This window comes from Staurois parvus, unplaced genomic scaffold, assembly GCF_062004578.1.
Source record: "Staurois parvus isolate SC_StPar_1 unplaced genomic scaffold, SC_StPar_1.0 ptg000183l, whole genome shotgun sequence".
Taxonomy (NCBI): Eukaryota; Metazoa; Chordata; class Amphibia; order Anura; family Ranidae; genus Staurois; species Staurois parvus.
Window position 1 is genome coordinate 9,319,186 of NW_028317979.1, and position 25,578 is coordinate 9,344,763.

General features: G+C 42.6%; 1 protein-coding gene across 3 annotated transcripts in view; it reads right to left on the reverse strand.

Annotated features, from left to right (window-relative positions):
* LOC149462208 (very-long-chain enoyl-CoA reductase-like) overlaps window positions 1-25,578 on the reverse strand; it is a 116,913-nt gene that overhangs the window by 44,978 nt on the left and 46,357 nt on the right. For all 3 annotated transcript variants that reach the window (XM_089677298.1, XM_089677297.1, XM_089677296.1), the window contains 2 exons: window positions 11,277-11,327; window positions 11,088-11,139 (listed from right to left, as the gene is read on the reverse strand). In XM_089677298.1, coding sequence (XP_089533424.1) covers window positions 11,088-11,139; window positions 11,277-11,327 — 103 coding nt within the window. The remainder of the gene's footprint in view (window positions 1-11,087; window positions 11,140-11,276; window positions 11,328-25,578) is intronic.

Sequence of the window (25,578 nt, forward strand, 5' to 3'; positions counted from 1 at the left end):
CTGTGACGCAAGACACCTGAGCTCTGGCCAGGGTATCAGTTAACCCATGCTGTGGTGAGATTCAAAAAATGTGCAAGTTGGCAACTCTAATCTTCCATGTACAAAAAAAAAAAAAAATGAACACTTTATTGGCTCACAGGTTAAAATCCAGATAGAGGGCTTACACATTTCAGCAACTAGGCCTTACTCATAGCATGTAACAATGAACACTGACCACTGACTTTAAATAAAGCCCACCAACCCAGCAGCAGGAGGTCATGTGGAATAAAATTCACATATGTAAAGAAAAAAACCCACACAACCTTGAACAGACTCAAAGACAGAAGAATAAGAAAAAAAATAAAAAATTAAATTGCTTACATTTAAAGATTTTGTAGACCAACAGAACACAGCATTATCTTTTTCTATACTTTATCAATAATAAATCAACCTGCAATATTTATGCAAGTATATGAAATAAAACTCCTGCAGCTAAATGAAGGAAGAAAATCCCAAACCAAACCTCCAGCAATTACCATTTCATATACAGATTTACATCCAAATGTAATGTGTATATCCACCAGACTGTTTGTTCCAGCAATCTATGGTGCTGGTTGCCCTGGCCTAGACAGAACCTGCAAAAAGGAGGAAGCTCATATTGCAATTATGTGCATCCCTAAAATGCCTAGATACATTAGAAATATGTTTAGCATTTTAAACACCTGAGTCACAGTATTGTATATCAATGCAGATCCTTAATGATCAATCTCCCCACATTTTTGAGAACATAACATTTATTGATCGCCACATTTTATCCAGATTTGTCCTTTTACATTTCTTTTCCATCCTACTTTCAGAAGTGTGGATCTTTCTAGCTAGCTTTTCACCTGTTTAAGGGAAATAGGCTATCTTAACTGATGCATTCAATCTATTGCTGAAGTTATCACACTGAATTATACATGTTTAGCGTGAAGCAATTTCTCTTTGCCTGGGTAAACTCACCCACTGAGATTGCTTTGATGGTATGAATTGAGTGTCAGCTAGTGGTTTGTATCAAAGACCTCCCTGCACAAGTCTTATGATAGGTTTTAGTGTGAACAATTCTAGGGACATTTATTGCAGTTATGTAAAGTGTAAATGGAACTCTTGATCTACAAACCCTTTTGAGTTTAATATTTTTACATGCTATATTCCTGCCCTGAAATGTGATCTGATTTTCACCGTTTAGTCACATCCTAAAACTAGATAATGGAAGCCCAATTAAACAAAGTCAAAGACCGAGGCTTGTTTGCTGCATGAATAGAGGAACACACACGTTTAGTGAGATTGAAAACAGATATTATGTCATTTAGAAATTCTGAAAATTCAAGAGTTTACAAACTTTAAAAAAAATATCACTGTATGTTCAGGAAATTACACTTTTGCCCTGCAGTCTCTGGAAAAAAAAAAAGTTGTAATACATATTGTAACGTAGATGTGGGATTCAAGTGAATGGACTGAGATGTGATCAGTAGCAAGATTTGTCTATATAAATAAGACTTTGCCACCTTCCTGAAGTTTAAAAGAGGAACTCAGACATTTTGGCTTTTTGACACCAGGGGGGCTCCGATCTGTCTGGAGAGCTTTAAAGTATATACACAGATCAAAGGAACAGATTTCATCTCATAAAAGCTATATTAATTGTAGAGATGAAAATACTTCCTTCTGATTGAGCACTCTGTGGGCTACATCTGCATGTAAAAAAAAAAAACAAAAAAAAAAAACAAAAAACACCCAAAAAATCAAAAAAAAAACAAAAAAAAAAAAAAACGGTATTTATAGCCTATGTAGAATCCCAGCAAAATGCAGAAAATGGTTATATTGCAGCTGATGGCGACAGCTGAACAGTGATTGGTTTCAGGACCCAGAGTGTCCTGTGGGCTGGTATAGGAACACCCCCAGAGTCAATTGGCCAAGGACTAATGTCCAGCCCACGTCCATATTCCCATAAATTGAGGGCCCCGGGGTATGGACGTTGTGATTCGTACGGAGCCCGTCCTATTGAAAGACAGATCGCGGACTTTCTCCGACTTGCTCCAGTCGCAGGATAACTCTTGGTAAAAGTTTTATTTCCCTTTTATTTTATAGTCTATTGCCAATTGTGTGTCTTGTACAAAGTATAAAAAGTTACAGAAAATACATTTTATGCATTGCCCACTTTTGGGATATTAAATCTTAAAATGAATAAGTGACTTCTCGGTACTTAAGCAAGCTCATATCTCCAGAGAAATTAGATTGTATTGCATTTTAGTGTCTTTATATGCTTGGTCAAGTTCAATGCCAATCTGTATGCAATTGCATTGCTTGTTGGCAGATTGTCAAAGGTAACAGGTCTGCCAGATGCAGATCTGTGTGTGGTGTCCCAGCAGACCATTCTGCGGATAAACTGTTGGGTGGTGGCAAACTGGTGTGTCTGGTGTGGGGGGGGTGTGGACAGTGGAAGAGTAATTAACACCAGGGTTCTAGCTTGTAGGACAGCTGGAGGAATCCTAGAAGGGTGTGTCAAGTCCTAGGCTGCTCCTCAACCCTAATTAGTGCACCAGATTGTATATAAGATAGTGTCTGCCTGTGTATGGTCAGCTAGCTGGATTGGAGTGGAGTCTCCCTCTGGTGGTGACCAGAGGTAGCGCAGGCTGTGAAAGTATATCACGGCCGGTCTTATATACATTCAGATTAAGTCCCCCTTATTCCCTCTTACCCCAAGTCACACATGCATGCCTCGGCTAGCTAGTCGCTGTGAGCGTGTGGGGTAGACAATGACACGCATAATTTATAGTGAACATGCTTTTTTTAAATTATGTGACATGCAATAGTTTGTGAATTAGGTAAAGTACCACCCATTCCGCATTATAGTGGTTCTAAAGACAATGCATTCCCTACAAGGTTAAAAAAAAAAAAAAAAAAAAAAAAAAAAAAAAAAGTCTCAGCAAGTATATAGTCCCCTCACCTCCCTGTATACTTACTCAAGTCCTGTATTGATTCAGTTCTGTGCCCATCTGACTCCGGTCAAATCTGAGGGAGGGAGTGAAGGGGGGCTGAGCTGCACGTCTATAGATGCACACAGCCAGACTTTGGAGCACGCCCACAGTTGCACTCTAATAGGGAGTGTCCTCCTATGGTGGCACATGAAAGTCTAGAGCACTGGCTGCAGAAAATGGATTGGGACCGCACTGTGTGGCATTTTGGAATTTAAAAAAAAAAAATTAAGTAAACCTTTAAAATCACTTTAAGAAAGCTTATTTCATATAGGTTACTGAACTCTACGCATCATTCTTTAATGCTTCACCTTAGTGTGTATTTTATCGATTTGTGATTCAACTTAGCTACAACACTACTTTTTTTCTATAAAAGTTAAACTGCTGTGGAACTTCCTTTATTACTGCTGTGCTATCCTGCAATGTAGGCAGGGTGATCTGATGCTGTGCTGCCCAGGAGAAGAGGGCTGATCAGAGACTGCTGATGCAGCTGCCATCATACTTTGTGCAATGCTACATGTGAGGGGACAGTGCCTATAAGGAAGCAGGTGTGTGGGAAAGTCTGAACTGATGCTGCTGGATGAATGGATCCTGGGTGAGAACTCCAAAGCAAAGAGAATGAGAACCTTTCCTCCAGGAACGGCGTGATTTGCATGTCTGGCGAGATCTGACTGTACTGGAGAGCACGCCAACCACATGTAAGGAAGGAAAAGATGGATCGACTGTCGATCATCAGCAACTTCTATCTTGTCGGACTTGAACTGGACAAGGTAAGCCTATACTGAAGCTTACCTTTGGTTACAGCAAATATCTCCTAGAGGAGAACTGGACAAAGTTGGGGGGGGTCCACCAGGGGACCCAACAAGAGGATATTGGGGCTGCTCTGTCCAAAACCATTGCACAGAGCAGGCAAGTATAACATCTTTTCTTTTTAACCACTTGCCGCCCAGTCTATGGTCAAATGACGGCCAGGCAAACATCTTGTCCCCCCGGGACCACAGGGCCGCACTGTAGTGAGATCTGTCACCGGCCGTGTACCCCAGACATGGCCGATGACAGATTTGTGTACCAACCTGTCACGGAGTGCCCATGCCTCCCCCACTCACCTTTGCCTGCTGTCCCTCTGCCTATCCCTTCACCCCTCCCTCCCCCTTGCATTCCTCATGTCCTGCCAGCCTACATCAAATGGCTGTGCAGGATGGGAGGAAACACCCCCTGTGGTGCGGTCAGCACCTCTTGGGCCCCCCCATCAAGAATCCCCAGCAAAGGGCCACCAAGGTGTCTGCGTACAACCCCCCCCCCCCCCCCGAGGCTTCCTGCGCCGGAGACAAGCTTCGAGAGCGTGGCCCATGTCAAGGGGGTGTGCCTCTTTTCCCCAATGCTCGGACGGGTCAACTGGGATTTGTCCTGCACCGGCTTGAAAAGGCCGACGCGGGACCCCAGGGTGCGTGTAGTTCTTCCCCTGCTCGGGGCAGAGTGCTGTGAGGGGTCCGAGTGGCGCCCAGACCCCACAGCAGAGACCCTGCAAGCCGGTCTACTGAGTGTCCCTACTGTGCGCCCAGACCACCCTGGTCATTAACTGCCCCTACTGTGCGCCCAGACCACCCTGGTCATGAACTGCCCCTACTGTGCGCCCAGACCACCCTGGTCATGAACTGCCCCTACTGTGCGCCCAGACCACCCTGGTCATGAACTGCCCCTACTGTGCGCCCAGACCACCCTGGTCATGAACTGCCCCTACTGTGCGCCCAGACCACCCTGGTCATGAACTGCCCCTACTGTGCGCCCAGACCACCCTGGTCATGAACTGCCCCTACTGTGCGCCCAGACCACCCTGGTCATGAACTGCCCCTACTGTGCGCCCAGACCACCCTGGTCATGAACTGCCCCTACTGTGCGCCCAGACCACCCTGGTCATGAACTGCCCCTACTGTGCGCCCAGACCACCCTGGTCATGAACTGCCCCTACTGTGCGCCCAGACCACCCTGGTCATGAACTGCCCCTACTGTGCGCCCAGACCACCCTGGTCATGAACTGCCCCTACTGTGCGCCAAGACCACCCTGGTCATGAACTGCCCCTACTGTGCGCCAAGACCACCCTGGTCATGAACTGCCCCTACTGTGCGCCCAGACCACCCTGGTCATGAACTGCCCCTACTGTGCGCCCAGACCACCCTGGTCATGAACTGCCCCTACTGTGCGCCCAGACCACCCTGGTCATGAACTGCCCCTACTGTGCGCCCAGACCACCCTGGTCATGAACTGCCCCTACTGTGCGCCCAGACCACCCTGGTCATGAACTGCCCCTACTGTGCGCCCAGACCACCCTGGTCATGAACTGCCCCTACTGTGCGCCCAGACCACCCTGGTCATGAACTGCCCCTACTGTGCGCCAAGACCACCCTGGTCATGAACTGCCCCTACTGTGCACCAAGACCACCCTGGTCATGAACTGCCCCTACTGTGCACCCAGACCACCCTCGTCATGAACTGCCCCTACTGTGCACCCAGACCACCCTCGTCATGAACTGCCCCTACTGTGCGCCAAGACCACCCTGGTCATGAACTGCCCCTACTGTGCACCAAGACCACCCTGGTCATGAACTGCCCCTACTGTGCACCCAGACCACCCTCGTCATGAACTGCCCCTACTGTGCACCCAGACCACCCTCGTCATGAACTGCCCCTATTGTGCGCCCAGACCACCCTTGTCATGAACTGTCCCTATTGTGCGCTCAGACCACCTTTGTTTGAACTGCCCCATGGCATGCCCGGAGTATGGCTACCTGGACTGCCCCCGAGTGCTTGAGCCACCGCTACCCGCTGAGTTCCCGTGAGCATGTTGTCCCTAGAAAACTGTGTGGGAGCTGCGCTGAGGTCAGGCCCCACAGCCAAAGTCATGTTGAGTCCCCGTGAGGCTGCTGTTGTCCCTAGAGAGCTGTGCTGAGGTCAGACCCCCAGCCAAAGTCCCACTCAGTCCCCATGAGCCCACATACCATGAGTGTCCCTACAAGCCGTATGCTGCGGAGTGCCCTGAACTGTCCTGATTGAGTGCCTTTCATAGTTCAATAAAACGTTGTGTGTTTACCATCTTTTGTGCGTTCTGTCCTGCCTACGCTTCCGTTACACACCCCATTGCCAGTACCATGTGATCTGTGACTAATCACAGCAGGTCACATGACAGTTGTATACAATGGATGGCATGAAAGGAAGCAATCCAATGTATTCAAGTGCGTCTAGCTGTGAATGGTCATAGTGATCATGCACAGGCTGGGCCAATTACAGCCCAACTGTTTCATGTGATTAGCCATGGCTGTCATGGTCGCCCGATCGCCACCCTCAACATGCGACAATCGCACGACCGCGACCAACAAGAATACGTCACGCCCGCGGCGTCAGACCCCAGACCTTCTCACCAAACTCATGACCAAAGGACCGGCCGATCTAAAACCGCAATGTGACGTGCGTAACAATGCCACACTCAGCTGCGCCCTGCATGATTGTCCAGCTAATGGAACGCAATCGACGCACCGGCAGCCTGAATGCGCTTGTTACTGGGTCGGGTTACTTACGCAACTAACCCTTCACTGCCACCACCCCTTTTTTTACAGAGAAAGGGGAAACTATCAAATATACACTGTAATGGTTGAAAAGTCGCCTGTCCAATACGGTCACTGCAGGTCGATTGGGCAAAGGATTAAACAAACACAGTAGCGTCTCTTCAAAAGGCAGGAATTTGTGAATTGCAAGTAAGCACTTAGAAACCGTTTGACTCTTTGTAAATATTTTATTGCACCTGTTTAACACTTTCAGAAAAAGATTTATTACAAAGAAAATGTAACTAGATATATATTTATATATAAAAAATAGGAAACAGCCCAGGACAGCAAAGTGATAACAGGAAGAAGTTAAGGTTAAGTTACTTGCCATGTTAAGCCTTAAGGTAAGCAGATCCAAGTTGCAGAGCGGAAAGGGTCTTTGATCTCCTGCTGTTACGATGTAAAATTAGGAGATGTCTTTTGCTTAGCTTTTTAGGCTTGCCAGCCTGTCTTTTAAAATCCCCCTGCAGGGGGGGGGGGGGGGCTCTGAATACTGGCCACTACCCTGTTTTGGGCAGGATCGTCGGATGGGCTCTGCATTACAACTGACAGCTTCATAATCCATGATATGAAACATAGGTGACAGCTGAACTGAGGAATGTTCATGTCACCTGGCTGGTAGGGTTTATGAGGTTCCAACTTTTCAAGTCCCTGGGGAAAAAAAAACTCCTCTTGATTAGGGGGTGTGATTTCACACAGGCCTTGGGACCAGGAGTCTGCTGCCTCTATGGGGGGGGGGGGGGGCTTTGTAGCACTGGGCCCCCTGCTGCTCCAGCCTGCCAGCAACTTTTAACACTTATACATCTGTCCCTGTGCCTCTCAGGAAGGGAGGGGGTAGGAAATAAAGGATTGAGGAATACTTCTAATAAAAAAGGGGAACTCCACATCCAACTCTGATGAGCAAGTTTGCTACAATGGCCAAAAAAAAAAAAACAAACACAACACTAAATGAATCAATTTCAGTTAAACGCTTGCATAAAGCAAAGAAATTCTTTGCTATAAAAGCAATCAAATTGTGAAAAACAAAATACACACACACACACACACACACACACACACACACACACACACACACACACTGGTCACTTTCCCAAAGTAGTACAATGTTACTATGGTAACATTACTTTGGTCATAGTGTAATATGAAAAAAAGTAGTAAAATAGAAAAAAATTATCCATTTTTTGTACTGTCACCAGCGTCCCTGATCACCGCCACGCCAGTTCTATGCTGACGTTGTACTGCACAGGTGACAGTATGTAAAAAATTGTGAATACATTTTTTAATTTCTTAATTCTCTGAAAAAATTACAAAAATTACAACTTCAAAAAAACTCTACATGCCTTATAAAATACGTTTGCTTGTCTACTTTGCAAAAAGGGGTCATTTGGGGGAATGTAATGTTCTGACATTTTTGGACCTCAAGAAATTAGATTGGCTGTCAGTACTTCAGGACTGATCAATTTTCAGATATATACCATAGTTTGTGAACTAAACTTTCCTACAGACTAAATACTGATTTGGGTTATTTTCTCTAAAGAAGTTTAGCAGAATAAATCTTGGGTTAAAATGTATGAATTATTTGCAAACTTTGAAAAAGTTTGAAGGAAAAAGAAACAAAACAAAAAAAAAAAAACGTTTGTTATTAATCTTTAATTTAGCAAAAAATAAAAACCCGGTCACATCAGGTGCAATGTGGCATGCGACTTGCAAATCGTATGTCAAGTCACACCCTATTGTCCACTATTAGCAGTCTGACTTGGTAGGAGCCACACACTACTTTGCTGCGGCGATTTGTATAGACATCCTTGCCAGATGTCTCGCAAATCACAGCCAAAACTGGCATGTCACCCGACTTTGAAATCGTGCAACTTCACTATAAGTCACACAATTTCAAAGTCGGGCTTGATGTGACCGGGGGCTTAATGCATTCTATGCATTGAGGTAAATAACCTGAGGTAACTGCACCCCCCCAATACTTACTCGAGCCCAATCCTGACCCAGTGTTGTGCATGAGAGCAGCGGTTCTCTTGGCTCCTCTTCTCATTTGACAGAAAGGCAGCAAAAGAATGGAGCTATTGGCCAGGAGCACCGTTTGGGGACCAGAGAAGATTGAGCCTACTCTGCAAAACCATTACACAGAGCAGGCAATTCACCTAACAGCATGTCTTTGGAGTGTGGGAGGAAACCGGAGTACCTGGAGGAAACCCACACAGGGAGAACATGCAAACTCCAGGCGGGTGGTGCTCTGGTTGGGATTTCAGCAAAGCATTTTGAAATTGCAGGCGGAATCACAGCGATTCAAATGCCATAGTGTGAATGGGGCCTTAAAGAAAAAATACCTAATGAATTTGAGTTAAATAACTCATGCAGTATTTAAAGAGTCTATTCACAAAATAAAAAATTTACTGAATGCGTTAAATAGTGCTTAACCACTTCCCGACCGGCCGTTGCATATAAACGGCCGGACGGTGGCAGTACAGGGTCGGGTGGCCGTTTATATGCAACGCGCGCAGCACCGCGATCCGGTGCCCGCTGTGTCCTCCGGACACAGTGAAACACCGATCGTCGGACGGGACCTCTGTACGAGGTCCCGATCATGTGATCACCGATTGGCCAATCAGTGATTCACATGCAAAGTAGTAAGCAAGATGTCACTTGTGACATCATTGCTTACTACGTGTGAAATCTGAATGATCACAGAGGTCACATGGTACAAGGCTATTCACAACAGCCTTGTACCATGTGACAAGCTGTGACCAATCACAGCTCACTCTATTTCTCAATGAGTGCAGGAATGCACACAGAGAAAGAAATGATTGCTTCAACATCCTATATGGGTGTAAAAGCAATCATTGTAAAAAAAAAAAAAAAATCATCACCCCCCACAAGTAGTACAGTGTCACCATGGTGACACTGTACTGCTAGGGCGACAGTATGTAAAAAAAAAAAAAAAAAATCTAAAAAAATAAAATAAAAATTAAAAAAAAAAAAAGTGTTTAAAAACTATAATTTTTGGTTATAAACTAATTTGTTTTTTGTTTTTTTTACTAAAGATAACGAAATACATTTTGGCAACGATTTATGATGAAATATTATTTATTTGCAAAATTTTATATAAAAAAAAAAAAAAAAAAAAAAAAAACTTTTGTTCAAAATTTTTGGACTTTCATTTATATAGCAAAAAAATTAAAAATCCCAGCAGTGAATAAATACCACCAAAATAAAGCTTTATCTGTCGCAAAAAAATTGTAAAAAATTTATTTGGGTACAGTGTTGCATGACTGCGCAATTGTCATTCAGAGTGTGATAGCACTGAAAGCTGAAAATTGCCCTGGTCAGGAAGGGGGTGTCCGGTTTGGAAGTGGTTAAACTGTTTTTTTAAGCATTGCTTTTACGCAATTTGTTTTTGCAGACCAACACTGCACCGGAAGGCAATCAATATTGTAAAAACTATGAAAACATTCTAGGTTTTTTCATTCGCAGAGATCTCCCTCTGATGAAATATATTACAATTTATTTACACTCCCGAGCTCTGAGGAGAACATTTTCAAAAACGGATACATTCTATACTTTTCACTTCCTGGCCTGCGCAGAGTTTCTCCAAGGCTCCATACATACTAGGTGTTAATGCTGGTAACATTAGCTATGTAAAGTTAAGTTAAAGAAAAAAAAAAAAAAAAAAAAAAAAAGAGAAGACGTTTTGGCATTTTTGCATTAGCATTTAGGTTCTTTAACTTTTTTTGATTGATCCCACCCCACAAAAAAAAAAAAAAAAAAAAAAAAAAAAAAAAAAAAAAAACTCCTCTAGAAACTAGTTCTGGGATTTCCAGCCAAAAATCACCGATTACAGTCCATGTGTGCATGGACCCATAGGATAACATGCTGGGGAGTTTACTGGCTGAAGAAAAAAAAAAAACAAAAAACAAACAAAACAGCAGCTGTAATAAACATCCAGTGTGCATGAGGACTAATAGTTTTTTACATTTCTAAAATACAGCCAACAAACGCCCGATGATAAACAAATGCGTTTTGTGAATTGACTTCAAATGGATTTCTCTCATGTTTGTGGAATTTCTCACCATTTTAACAAATGTGCAGTATTTATACCACATTCAATATTTTATTTTGATGAATTGACTGTTCTCATGTGATTTCTGAAAAAACAGTCATGTGAACTTCAGTGAATTGACCCCATTGTGTCAGCAAGTGCTGCATGAGCAAGATGTGTCATCTTCAGATGTGCAGAGAAATACAGTTCTGGAGGCTGCTTTGGGGTAGCACTACAAATACATACTGCATGTGTGCAGTTCATTGGTGTACCAATCTAGTATACATAAAACACAATTACTAAAATATAAAGGCTTTAATATGGTTAAAATTTTAAAAAATTCATTACCAATGTGTTTACTCTGCAGCTTTCATTTATATCCCTCCCCTGGCCTATACACTGCAAAACAGACAAAAAAAAGTAGTCCAACAAAGAGCAATACTTACACCACTTGTGGAACATCAACTTTATGTCACTAACTGTAATATTAGGTTCTACCTATAAAGATTAAAAAAATACTCATTACTAGAAACACCTAAGGCAATATAATATACTTGTGAATTATATATAATTTAATACATATGAATAGGCAAGCGCAGCTCACAGATCTCCAGAAGTATTACCATGACTCTTACCTTGTCTAGAAAGCACAACTGCCGCCTTGTTCTGCTATCTAGAATTTCCACCTGAAACCAATGATAAAATATGTACATATAAATACACTGGTAGCAATACCAGAACTGTTGAATGTTATCACTACATTTGCAGTTCCCACGTTCTGTCATTTGTACTGTATTACCATCCCAACATGCTTTAAAGGCCTTGTTCACATGGGCAGATTTGATCCATGCAGGACCATGTTTTATTGGTTGTGTGCATCCCTGTGCGGCCAGTCCCATAGCTTTTTTATTTTTATTTTTTTTGGGGAGCAATGGCAGCATAGACAGCCACTGCTCCCAATGTGACATTTGTGTAGGTGCATGGCCCTGACTGCACCCAGGGCGAGTTCAGGGACACACCCAGAAGATGTTATATTGGGTGCACAGTCTTGTCTGTGCAGCTGCTGTGGCCCAATAGACAGCTATGACACTGCTGGCACAGGGATGCATTCAACACCTTTGCATTCCCATGGCAGTAAAACATGGTCCTACATGGGACATTGATCACAATCGCCCCATGTGAACAAGACCCAAAAGTGTGTAGTAAACAAAAAAGTGTCCACACCAACATGGCCCTAGAACCCTGAAAGCAGATTATCTCCGTCTAGGACAATTCAACAGTAGCCAGAGAGCATATTCTTCCATGAGATTATGCTGGACATTTATCCGACTAAAGCTCACCACACAATCTGGCTGCACAATCTTTAGATTTATTAACTATGCAGTGCAAGTGTTTGCCTGATTGGATACAAATTGATTACAGTTAGATAGGTGCTCAAAATGATAGTTTTGGTTATACAAATATTGTATGGTCAAATTGTAATTTGTATGGTGACCAAAACCCAAACCACAAAAAAAATCCACAGTAACAAGCCATGTCCCAGCCAGATAAAAGGTCAATTCTAAACACGTTAGAATAATAGTACCTACCACATACCTAACAGTAAAATCTAAACCCATAACAGTAAAATCAGTCTGTATATGCAGTAAAGCATGCTTGTTATACTCACCGTGGAACCTAAGGGGTTAATCCTCCACATTGTGAAAAAGGCAGTTTGATCCAGTCTTTGATCCTTCCCTTCTACTATCCCCAATCCATCTGCTGATCGTACAGAGCTCTAGGAGGCACTCTAGCAATACACGCTGAACTGAGCATGTGCAGAGTTTGTTTTTACTTTAGGAGGGTGCATGTGATCAGCACAGGGCCAATCAGTACTGTCCAGACAGAGGGTCAGGGGTCCAGCAACCTCATAAGACAATCAAGGGAGAATGAAAACTCCTACAAGATTAGCCAGTACTCAGCTGGACACAAGACTGCCATGTACTGCTGATGAGAAAAAAAGGTATTTAGCAATTTGCTAAAATAATTGAATTTCCATGTTGTGTGCACCGTGGGAGACCAGATAGTGAATGCAGGGCCCTAACTACAGTAACTAGTCAAGACATTTTAGTATTTTTGGATAGAGTGAGAGCTGGCCCAAGAGGAGTAGAAATTCAAAGATTTTTGTATGAGGCTGAAATGTGCAAAATAAACCATGTGATTATCAAACTTTTTAATTTCCCCCATTAAAAAGACATTACATTGCACCATTTCTGCCCATAAAAAAAGACAAATTCAGATTTCTACTAGTCTATGGCTAGCTTTAGAAGCTTTGTCAAAATGTTTTTGCCCCAGTTGGGGGATGGCAGTGAACAGCAAGACATGAGAAACCACAGGGTAAAATCATTAAGAGGTTCTAACTTTTTACAAATAAATGTATTTTAACTACTTTGATCCTCTTGGTGGGTTTTGCTTACTTCCTGCCTTAGTGCCCAGAATGGACAAAGTAAACACTTTAGTGGAAAATTACGGTGAATGCGCACTGTATTTTTGGAGTTAGTTTATTTACGGGTTTATAGGTTCATAACATCTGGTTTTGTAGCACTTAGTTTGGATTTACTGCTTATGATTCAGGTCACCCAATTTGAAAACAATGCCCGCCTCGTGTGGCCAATACCTACTCACTATGGCTGATAAAATGCATCCAGAAGCAATTTGTTAGTTTTGGGCAGAAGTGTTAGAAACTGTCATTTTTAGTGACGTCTGTGTGCCCAGTAGGAGGGAGATTCACCCTACTTGTACTAGTCACCACTGTCAAACTGAAAATCTGACCATCTGTTACTGAAAAAAAGGGAAGGGGTGTGATAACTTCCCAATGGGAACACTTGTTTCACTAAGAACAGTTTAAAAAAGGACGTTCCTTCACTAGAGAGATTTTTCACGTCATTGCGTCTCTGGGACAGTAAAAGAAAACAAAAAATGTTCCCAATAGGACACAACTCCCTGAAGTCACTAGTAGGCACTGCTACTTCAGTGATCTCCACTAGGATCCAGGACCTGTGCCAAGTGGCTGCCCTGCTGCATTGTGATTGCAGGAGGTCATATGCCAAGCACAGGTGCCATTTAGAGAATGCTTTGTATTCTCATTAAAGCATTTTCTGGTTGGACAAGGTGAAGAGCAACACTGTCACTGCCCTGTCTCCACCTTGTCCAGTATGAGAATGCTTTGCATTCTTTGTGAAAATGCCAAGCGATCTCTGAATGGTGTGTGCCGAGGGGTTGCCAGATTTCACAGTGCAGTGGTTCAGCATGGGACCTGCAAGTTAGTGGATCACTAGAGTAGCTGTGTCTGTTAAAGTGTTTCCAGCTTTTAGGGATCTCACAGGTATGGTAGATAGTTAAATTGGTCTATTAGCTAGAAATATCCATACCTGAAATTCCTTAAAACATAGGTGTTATGCTCCAGACTGTACCAGACAGCATACGTACCTCTAGAAAAGGAACCAGAATCTCCTGCAACATCCACCAGCTTGTATTTAGCTCTTAAAGACATTTCTCAGCAGCAAAGTTGCCTTCCCTTGTGCTCCAACCAGGCCAAGACTTTCAGCAGAGGCCCTTCTCAGGCAAGGAGAAGACCAACATAGCCTTAACTCCTGGCAAAAGTCCAAGAGGAAAGAACCTTTCTGAAGGGTCACCCCAAAGATTTCCATCCTTCCCCAGCATGCACCAATGGGAATTCTTGGCCATGGATACACATTCTTAACATACCAATTGTTTTATTATACCATCTACAGAGGAACACTCCAGGAATATGCAAGTTCCACATGGAGCTCAGGGAACATCCAACAAAAAAAAAAAAAAAAAAAAAAAAAAAAAAAAAGAGAAGGATTTAGAACTCAGGCTACATCCTAGCTGTAACGCTAAATTTAGGAAAAATCCCTGAAATTGATTCATTAATACACAGTTGCAATCACTTGCACAGTTTAAACACTACATCACCAATACATCAGAGTCAGACTTGACATGTTAGAGCATAAATGGGAACCTATGGGCTTTCAAAATATAGTAAACACATAGCATCTCCAGTAATTCACTGAACAAGCCATAGTCAAATATAATTGCAATGTGTTACAGTACCACCTTTTTCTCAGGTGGTTTTCAGTTTATTTCATTCTGTCTTACTACAATTACAGTGTGCATACAGATACACAATGTTACATTATACAAGACAAGAGGTAAACATGGAAGGAAGTCTTTCCAAAGCAGGATACCTCCAGTATATATTAAATATCACAAGTCTTCTGGTTTCTGAACTGGCACGGATATAGGGAATAATATCTGGCAGTCATGTCTAATATTCACAGTAGGTTTTACAAAATGGTCACAGTACAGTAATACAATCACTGCTGTTCATTCAACCAGCCTACACGCTGCTCTGCCCGAGTGCCATGGACTTAAAGCTAGCACAAGTCTTAAAAATAAGCAGAATCATGTTTATGGTCCAAACAAAGAAAGCAGCTAGCACACCACTAGATTAAACCAGTTAAAGAGCATATAAAAAAGTGCTGTGCTAATCAAATTATGTACATCATAATACAATTCTGTGCAGTAAAAACAGTTGATTAAAGAGAAGATAAAATGATGCAAAAAAGGTATTTTATACAACACTAACAAATGTCAAAAATAAAACAAGTCCATTCACCATACAATAGTGAAAAAAGTCCCACATATAGAAGATACAAAAAACACTTGCGTACTAAAAACAACAGCACTTTGTAAAACAGTTCTCCCCCGGACTGTGCATGAATCAATTCTTCGTCCGTTTGTGCATGCGTGGTGATGTTACAGCATCAATTCCACCCTACATGTGTCATCACTAACATCAGGGGCTTGGAGGGGACACCCACACACCATGCATTAAATACTGGAATTGGGCAATTCGCAATACAGTCTCGGGAGTACTCCATAATACAGAGCGTTGTGTTGATATTATGCAAGTAGTTTTAATTTAATAAACTATGTATGGTTTTATGCTATGTGGAGCATCTGGCTCTTTTCTAGGTCTCCTATATGATGCTGTGAATTGTGAGACCACGTTGTCTAGTGGGGGGGACAGGCTGCATCAACCCAAGAGCTTTATGACTTGACTCTGGGGTCATGGCTTTGCAGTATTTTTTTTTTTTTTTTTTTTTACAGACGAAAGTGGAACACATCCAACTGAACCCCTTTTTATCTTTGCACATGGTTTGCACTGGGATTATGGGACTTCACAATTTTATAGTGAATGGACTTTTTTGTAACACTTAGTATATGCAGTAGCACGTTTTGCCTGCACGTGGGCTAATGAAGCTGAGAATTTTTAATAAGCTTCCCAGAAGTCCATACTATTATCTATGCAGGAATAGAAAAAACCCCACACCACAAAAACCACAAACCAAAAACACTCGCCACGGAGGTTGACAGCAGCAGATGTAAAGGAAAGATCCTGTTTTTCCATAGAGATACATTGATGGCAGTTCATCAATTAAGAGATGGATGAAAAAAAAAAAAAAAAAAAAACCACAAACTGCATGCCCATGTGAAAGGGGCCTTAAAGCTAAACTCTGGGATAAGCAAATATTGTCACAAGGAGGCATGTGTACACTTACTTGAAACTGTGCATCTCTTCTAGATCTTTACTGTAATCCATTGTGGAACTTTAGTCTTGCTAAAGGAAGGCCCGGCACAGAGGTAGTCACTACTGTTCTCTCTCCTTAAAGCAGAGCTCCACTCACCAGAAGAAATTTTATTTTTACAAGCCGACCCAGGATTGCTTATTCTTTAACATTAACAATTGAATAAATTTGTTATAGCCCACTAATTCGTTTTAAATATGTAAACTTTACCTTGCTCTCAAAAGCAGGCAGGCGCCATGATTGCTGTGGACATCTGAAGCCTGCAAAGTTATTTCCTGAAGTTGGTGCTGGCTATCCCAGCATGCACCACTCGATCTCTCACCTGCGCAGTACTGACACTGCTCAGCGCTACCTGTATGCAACAGGTTGTATACATAGAATAGCACAGAGGTTACACTTACTCCCCTCACAGGACTGGCAAAATTGTGCCAAACTCCTCCCATTCGCATCATTTCCGGTTTCAAAGTAACACGATAGTCACTAGGAACCCGAAGGACTCCTAGGATACAGGACCTGACACCCCTGGAGACTTTGCAAATCGCCTTGGCGGCCAGGACCGGAAGTACAGTCTAAACTTAAAAGTTATAAAAAAAAAAAAAAAAGTATCCAAATTGTGCTAGACAACACAGGAACAACGTAAAACAGGCACAAAAAAAAAAAAAAAAAAAAAAAAAAGTGAAACTCTGCTTTAACAAAATGATGATTGGTCTTACATCTGCACCATCCTGCAGGCAGTGTGTACAGTGTGTAGTAAGTGGCCTGCTGGGTCCCTCCAACAGCTCTGCTATATGAAGCACAAGGATTGCTATTTTTATAAAGCGAATATCTGGGTTTGCAAAGACATTAGATACAAAGTTGTTTTATATCACAGTTCAGCTTTTAAAAAAAAAAAAAAGTTAAGTTTAGTGAATCACATACTCTTAGTGCTTTACTTTTTTGTGTGCTGTTTTACTAAGTGCACAGTACTGTACATATTTCTGACAAACAGTAAATGTCTAATATTGTATTAGTAAAGTGAATTTTGATTGACAGAAGTTTTGCTCTTCATTTTGCTGTAAATTGTAGATTTGCTCTGCCAGGCTTATTTTACAGAATTGCCACTGATCACATGGATCTACCAAGTCCACCACTTTTGTTTTAGATCTTTAGTTTATTTTTTTAATTTGTATAGTGTTTCATACTTGAAGCTATCCAGGCTGTTCACTTTAATATGAATACATGTCTGCAATGGGGATCTCTGCAATATAATTATGTACACTTCTCCAAAAAAAATTAAACACTTTAGTCAGGAGTATAGCATCAAGTCAATTAAACTCCTGGGATATTGATCTGGTCATTTAAGTAGCAGAGTGTGTTAATCTGTTTCAGCTGCTTAGGGGGTAGTTTCATTGCTGCCCATCTAGTGCACCTGTTTCATTTCATTAACTAAAAATTAGAATGGTTTTACAAAATTGAGGCCACTGACATTTGTTCCCCCTACTTTTTTCTGACCATTTTTTACTAGTTTTACATCTGGCTAGGGTCAGTGTCACTACTGGTAGTATGACTATACCAGGACCCTACAGAGGTTGCACAGGCAGTCCAACTCCTCCAGGATGGCACATCAATATGTGCCATTGCCAGAAGGTTTGCTGTCATTTGCATGGAGGAGTTTCCAGGAGACTGGCAGTTAATCTAGGAGAGGGGTGTCAAACTGGCAGCCCTCCAGCTGTTACGAAACTACCACCAAGTCCCATCATGCCTCTGCCTTTAGGAGTTCTACTTGTAACTGTCAGTCTTGCAATGCTTCATGGGATTTTTTTTAGTTTGGCAACAGCTGGAGGGCCGCCAGTTTGACACCTGTGTTCTAGGAGAACTGGACAGGGCCGTAGAAGGTCCTTAACCCATCAGTAGGACTGGCATCTGCTCCTTTGCGCAAGGAACAGGATGAGCACTGCCAGAGCCCTACAAAAATGACCTCCAGCAGGCCACTGGTGTGAATGTCTAACAAATCAGAAACAGACTTAGAGAGTGGCCCGACATCCTCTAGTGGGCCCTGTGCTCACTGCCTGGCACCATAGAGCTCAATTGGCATTTGCCATTGAATACCAGAATTGGCAGATCCACCACTGGCACCCTGTGCTTTCCACAGATGAGCACATGAGACATGAAAGGGTCTGGAGAAGCCATGGAGAACATTATGCTGCCTGCAATATTCAGCATGACCCGTTTGGCAGTGGACCAGTGATGGTCTGGGGAGGCATAGTCATGGAGGGATGCACAGACCTCTACAGGCTAGGCAATGGCATCCTGACTGCTATTCGGTATGAAATCCTTGGACCCATTGTCAGAACCTACGATGGTGCAGTGGGTCCTGGGTTCCTTCTGGTGCACAATGCCCAGCCTCATTTGGCGAGAGTATGCAGGCAGTTCCTGGAGGATGAAGGCATTGATGCCATTGAATGGCCCCATGCTCGCCTGACCTAAATAAAACACCTCTGGGATATCAGGTTTTGGTCCATCCAATGCTGCCAGGTTGCACCTCAGACTGCCCAGGAGCTCAGTAATGCCCTGGTCCAGATTTGGGAGGAAAAACATCAGGACACCATCAATGTCATTAGGAGCATGCCCCGACGTTTGGTATGCATATAAGCCTGTGGGGGCCAAAGTACTGAATACCATTGAGTTGCTGCAATGAAATTTCAGCAAAATAGACTAGCCTGCTGCATCATTTTTTCACTTTGATTTTCGGGGCGTCTAAGAGAAAATAAGACCAACCTACAGAGGACTGCATTCAAACAATGAGGTATCCTTACATTGCTAACACATTACCTAGTCCATATCAGTATAGATATCCAGCATGATATTTTTCCCCATTGAGATCTGATGTGTTTCCAAAGTGTTCCTTTAATTTTATTTTTTTTTTTTTGAGCAGTGTATTTGCCTAGCACTCAGCTAAGAAACACTGTCACCTTGCCCATTTAGGAAGCGGGTATCTGTAGTAATTTGCAATTTTATAGAATATGAATTAGACAGAATTGTGATGATCATCTCAAACTTAGTGGACCAAGCCTTACATTACAGAAGTTGGGTTCCGATAGTGCAAGAAAAACCTCAGACTGTAGGGACACTTTTCTAAAGCTAACCAGAATGAAAGCTTTAGACTCTATTGACTGACCCCTTTAAAGCCAAACCGCATGGATGTAAAAGTCTCCCGCTGACAGCTATTGTATTCCGACTACCAGTACCCACGGGAGTCTGAACACACAAACAGTGGCTGCAGTCACCATTTGTACAGGTTTTATCCACCCTGCTCCTTTCATATTGCAATCCATATTTCTTGGGCCATGCAGTGTCCGCAGGTCCACCCATGGCAAATTGTATGTATGGCCAGCTTAGGAATGTCCTATTCCATGGATTTCTATGAATATCCAGTACAGCCATGAAGATACAATCTTACAAGCTTCGTTTCACCTTTTAAAATGCCTTTCCCCTTCTACCCCCCCCCCCCCAAATTGCAATGCACTACCTACCTTTGCCATTCCCTAGCACTGCCCTCTGCACCCTCAGGAACTGACCAGTGGTGAATGACAGTTACGCAGCCTGGGCTTATAACAGAAGGTTTCTGACACCAGGGCTCATGTGTGAATGCTTCCTAACTGCAGCAGTAAGATTACCCACTAAGAGAAGGACCATGTTCAAATGGCCAGCCAGAACACCTGGAATTAAAAGTATGTACAAAACGCCAATTCCAAAAGTTGGGAAAATCTCATGTTTGGGTTGGACCATCCAGGCTACGTTCTGCCTTCAACAGGATCGGTCTTCAGTTTGGGCCTACTCTGTTCTGACTCTCTGCTCCATTGACCAAGTTCCCAGTCAGGTGTCTTCCCTGAGGGGCTGTTGTACTGTTGCAAGTTCTTTAGTACACTGGTTACTGCCATCCGGGTCTCCGTTTACTCAAGCTGCACCTAACCAACACACTCCTACAGCCTTCCTGAAAGTAAGGAGTTAAAAATGTATTAAAATATTTTGTTAAAGATATCTTCATTTAACTTGCTTTTCAGAGTATCCTTATTACCTTTTAAAGAAGCTTCATGAGCTCAAAATGTGTCAAACCCCTCCCCGGAATCAAGCATTAACTTTCAAGGAGCCGGGGATTTTTGCGACCCTAGTTCTTACTGAAAATGTGTAACCTTTTCTTTAATACACAGACAACCACCAATTTCCAAATCACACTTGGAACAGCTGAGTCACTGTGTTATAAACACCAGAGGGTTCAAAGGCTTATCAGGGATATAACGTTAAAACTCAGCCCATTATATCCAGAACAAATGTTACATCTAAATAAAGTTACAACACATGGCATCCTTAGAACTGATGGCCAGTGCATAAAATTGTTATATTGTGTGACTTCATCTTTGTGTTGGTGGAAATGTATTGAAAGGCATTTTCAGAGAGAAGGTCTGCTGAAAAATGGGTTTGATTTTGTTTAAAAATACATAATTTTCCATTATCAGATCGATATATAGATGAATATGTTTTGGCAAATGCCCAAAACAAATAAGCTGTAATTCTATAATGGATATGGGCTGGATGTGCACACTGGTTTAATTTGAGGGTATGGACATCCAAATTGGAAGGATTTAGGAATTAAAAGCTCTTGAGTAGCCATCTCCCCCCCCCCCCCCCCCTTTTCAAGGTACCAAACATAACTAGATAATTGAATATAAAATCATAAAAATGTTTAAAAAATTTTGTTGAGAATCCTTTACTGGCAATGACTGAAGTCTGGAACCCATGAATGTTACCAAAGACTGGGTTTCCTCCTCTGATGTTTTGCCAGGCTCTAACTGCAGCTGTCTTCAATTTGTGGGTCTTTCTGCCTTTAGTTTTGCCTTCAGCAAGTGAAATGCATGCTTAATTGAGTTAAGATCAGGTGATTAAGTTGGCCATTGCAAAATATTCCACTTTTCCTTCAAAAGCTCCTGGGTTGCTTTTGCAGTGCATTTTAGATCATTGTTTATCTGTACTGTGAAGCACCATCCAATCAATTTTGCTGCATTTGGCTGAATCTGGGCTGACTGACTATCTCTAAACACTGCAGAATTCATCAATCAAAATCACCAATGATCCAGTGCCACTGGAAGCCATGCATGCCCATGCCATCACACTGCCTCCACCATGTTTTACAGATAACATTGTGTACTTTGGATCACGAGCTGTTTCAAGCCTTTCACGCTTTGCTTCCCATCATTCTGGTACAGATTAATCTTAGTTTCATGTGTCCAAAGAACACTTTTCCAGAACTGGTCTGAATTTTTTTTTTTGGGGATTTTTTTTGGCAAAGTCTAATCTGGCTTATCAATGGTTCGCACCTTGTGGTGAACCCTCTGTAGTTGCGCTTGTGAAGTCTCTTGATTGAAGAATTTGACAATGATACGCCTGGAGAGTGTCCTTCACTTGTCTGGATGTTAATGGGTTTTTCTTTACCATAGAGAGGAATCTGCAATCATCCACCACTGTTTTCTTCTGGTGACGTCCCTGCCTTTCTGTTGCGGAGCTCACCAGTGTGCTTCTTTCCTCAGAATGTACCATACTGTTGATTTGGCCACTCCTAATGTTGCTTCTCTGAACACGCTTTTTCCTCTTGCTTGCATATGATAGACTAAAGTGAAGACTGCTTCATATTATTTACGAAGCTATATCATGAAGTACAGTGGCAAACAAGGTTATGCTTGAATTACCCAGTGCCAGAGGAGTAATACTGGTTTCCCACACCTCAAATGATGAGGCCCAAAAATTGTATATTTATTTATAACCATAGTAAGAATATTAAAAATACAAAGGCATTAACTTAGGGATGGAACTGTACAACTTGGATGACTATGATTTCTAGTTCCTTGGTTAAAGTATAGCCAAAGCCATTTTGGTGATGCTTCTCCAATTGATCACAGAAATGAAGTTCATTCTACACTCCTGTGACCCTGAAGCTCGCTCTTGACTAGTGTCACTCAGCCGGTCCAGGCTCGAGAAAGATCCAGACTTTACAGTGGGGATACACCAAGATGCTTGGTCTGGCAGATGGCTCAACCTCCCACTCCACAGCCTGGAATTCGAGTACTGGAGGGGCAGAGCAGAGATATAACCGACAGTCATCTCTCTGTAGGCTGTAGACAAACTGAGCAAAGTCCACTGATCGCTCAGTTCTCAGTCTGAGGTGGTGAGGGACAGCTGCAGCCATCTAAGAGAGTAGGTTTTGTTTTTTTAAGCCATATTTTGTATAAATCAAAATATAGGTCTCCCTTTCACATATCTTAAAACATTCTGTCTAGGGCCCATTCATACATGTGTCAATACCATGTGTTTGAGACAATTCTGCATTTTTAAAGCCTCAAAACCACCCATCAACACCTGCCATGAATATTACAATGGTATTACAGTGCTGCACACAGGAGTGGTAGCATAGTGTTGTCGTTAAAAATGAAGCAGCATGTTACTTTTATGAGGCATCGATGCTAGTCACTCACTTTCATTGATTTCAATGGTAATGCTCTGTAACCACACCTTAACAGCACATAGCACATTTATAGTGTGTTTGTGAAGCATTTAGAAAGTGTTAGCTGGGTTTTGCGGAAGAGACAATTGAGGTTCCTATATCCCAGAATGTACTGGGAAAGGAAGAACTGGGCCAGAACAGCACTAGTAACTTTGCCTGCACACACGGCTGTTCTGTACAAACAAAAACCAGCAACCAACAATACTGACAGTGCCAGGTAGGAGCAGAGGCATTCAGCATTTTCAGTGGCAAAGCTTTAAAGTTCAGCAAAATACATCAGCAAGTGTCACACAACAAATTAGGGAAGGTAATAGCTGCTGTCCTAAAAGACACATAAGAATACAGTTTCCAGTAAGACCAAATAGTCTTCTAGGACAGCACCTGGGAGAGGACTTGAGGGTGGGACCACTCCTTTTGAGGACCTTCCTGCCAAATGATTACTCTGGGAGGAAAGCAAATCCATCCTATGCCAGATAAAAGTAAAATAACCTATCCAAGTAGCTGCTTTACAGATCTTTTCCAGAGATGCATCAGCCAGTTCTAAGATGTAGCCACCACCTTGGTTGAATGAGCCACATAAGACTCCTTAATGGCCAATGCAAGCCATCTCCCAATCACACTTTATGCAGGAACTTAGATCTTCAAAAGTCTTGAGATTTCAAAATACTGCAATAAGCAACTTTTTACATTTAAGGTATGAAAAATGTGTTCCTTAGGGTAACATGGAGATTGGTAAAAAAGTAGGGAGACCCATCCCTTGAGACTAGTGAAAGTATGAAACTATGTAAAAGTCCTAGATCCGTTCTCAAAACACAATCCTGGAAAGAAAAAAAAAAAAAAAAAAAAAAAAATCAGCAATTGAAAAAGCCTGGAGCGCACAAACTCAGAGCTGAAGTTACTTCTACTAGCAAAATGGTTTTAAAAGTCCAATCCATGATTGCAGCATCTTCCAATGCATCAAAGTCTTAGTCAGACCCTGTAGAACCACTGACAAATCCATTTAGGAAAACATCTTAATGGCACTGGGCCTTGACAAAATAAATTATATATGATTTTTTTTTTTTTTTTTTAATGCTACCATCTGTGCTTTCAAGGTTCTGATTACCAACAGTTTCTCCATTCTGTCATAAATTAGACAGAAATACCTCTGCAGCTGAAAACCTTTAGATGTACAACATGAATGGAAACCTTTCCAATTTTTAAGATATATAGCTCGACACCTTTTTCCTGCTGTTCAACAAGCTAGAAATTAACTTATCCGACAAACTTAGGATTTCCTCAGTAAACAAGCTACCAGCTTCATCTGGCTTAACCCTGGATGACAAAGCAGCACCTGCATCAAAAGATCCTTCAAGGGTAACATCCAAGGAGGTTTTGCTGCTAGGTGTAGACGAGTTGAGAACCATGCTCTTGGGCCAAAACAGGGCCACCAGAATTAGATTAGTGCTTTCCACCAGAAATTTGATGGCTAGTGGAATCAACTGAAAAGGATGGGGGGGGGCCCCAGATGAATCGGTCCATCCGTGGGGTCCCCATTTACAGATCATGTGAAAAATCTGGGGTTCAGGCTCCCATTCTGACTCCAATAGCCTTTCTGCTCAGAAAGTCCACCAATTGATTCAGGCTGCCCTTCAGGTGGATTGCTGTTAGATGACAAATTGTGCTCTGCCCACCTCAGAATTTGAAAAGCCAAAGCTGGAAGAGTTTTGTTTCTGGTGCCTCCCAGTTTCATCACATAGGCCACTGTGGACACATTGTCTGATAGAATTAACATGTTGGCCCTTGGTGATATCAAGGAAAGAATCCCCCAACACGACCGCCTTCAATTCCCTCCAGTTGGAGGATCTCCTGGCTTCTTGTGTTGACCAGGAAAACTGAGCAACTTGACCCTTGAGGTGAGCTCTCCAGCCCCAAGAACTTGCATCCGTTAGTCTGGGAAAGACCATAGCATGCTTCCCATGAGATTTGTTTGTTCCCACCACCACAGCTTCCTCTCGACCGGTGAGGAAAGTGATTGGTTTTTCCAGAGACTCTCAATGACTCAAACTCTGCAAGCTGTTTTGCTTAAGATCCCTTGAGTGAAGACGTGCCCATTGAACAGAGGCTGTGAGGAAACCCAATGTTGACAGCCATCGAAACTGTAACCAATATGTTAGTCTACTTCTTTTACTGCTTCCTGAATCTTCACAATTTTTTCCACTGAAAAATATTCTCTGCACTGAATTGATTGGTGGTTTTTTTTTTTTTGGGACACACACACACACACACACACACACACACACACACACACACACACACCCCTTTATGACATATGCAGGAACCAAGCTTGATTGCGATATGGTTCAGAAGCCACCCCAAATTTTCCAGGTGCTTCAAGGTTTGCAGGTTATCAGTTGTTCCTTAGAAGCTGCAAATAGCAGGAAAGTCTAGTCTGAATATGGAATGATATCACCTGCATTCTCAGGGGAACTAAAGCTTCTGCCAGAACCTTCATGAAGATTCTGGGAGCTGGAGACACTCCAAAAGGAAGGGCTGTGAACTGAAGATGAAAGATTGAGTCTCCCGACCAGCCAGTTGAAGGAATTTTTGAGGGATTTTGGTGACAGGACCGTGCAAGTATGCATCCTTCAAATCTATGAACGCTCCCTGGGAGCGCGCAGCACTGCGATCCGGTGCCCGCTGTGTCCTCCGGACACAGTGAAACACCGATCAGACGGGACCTCTGTACGAGGTCCCGATCATGTGATG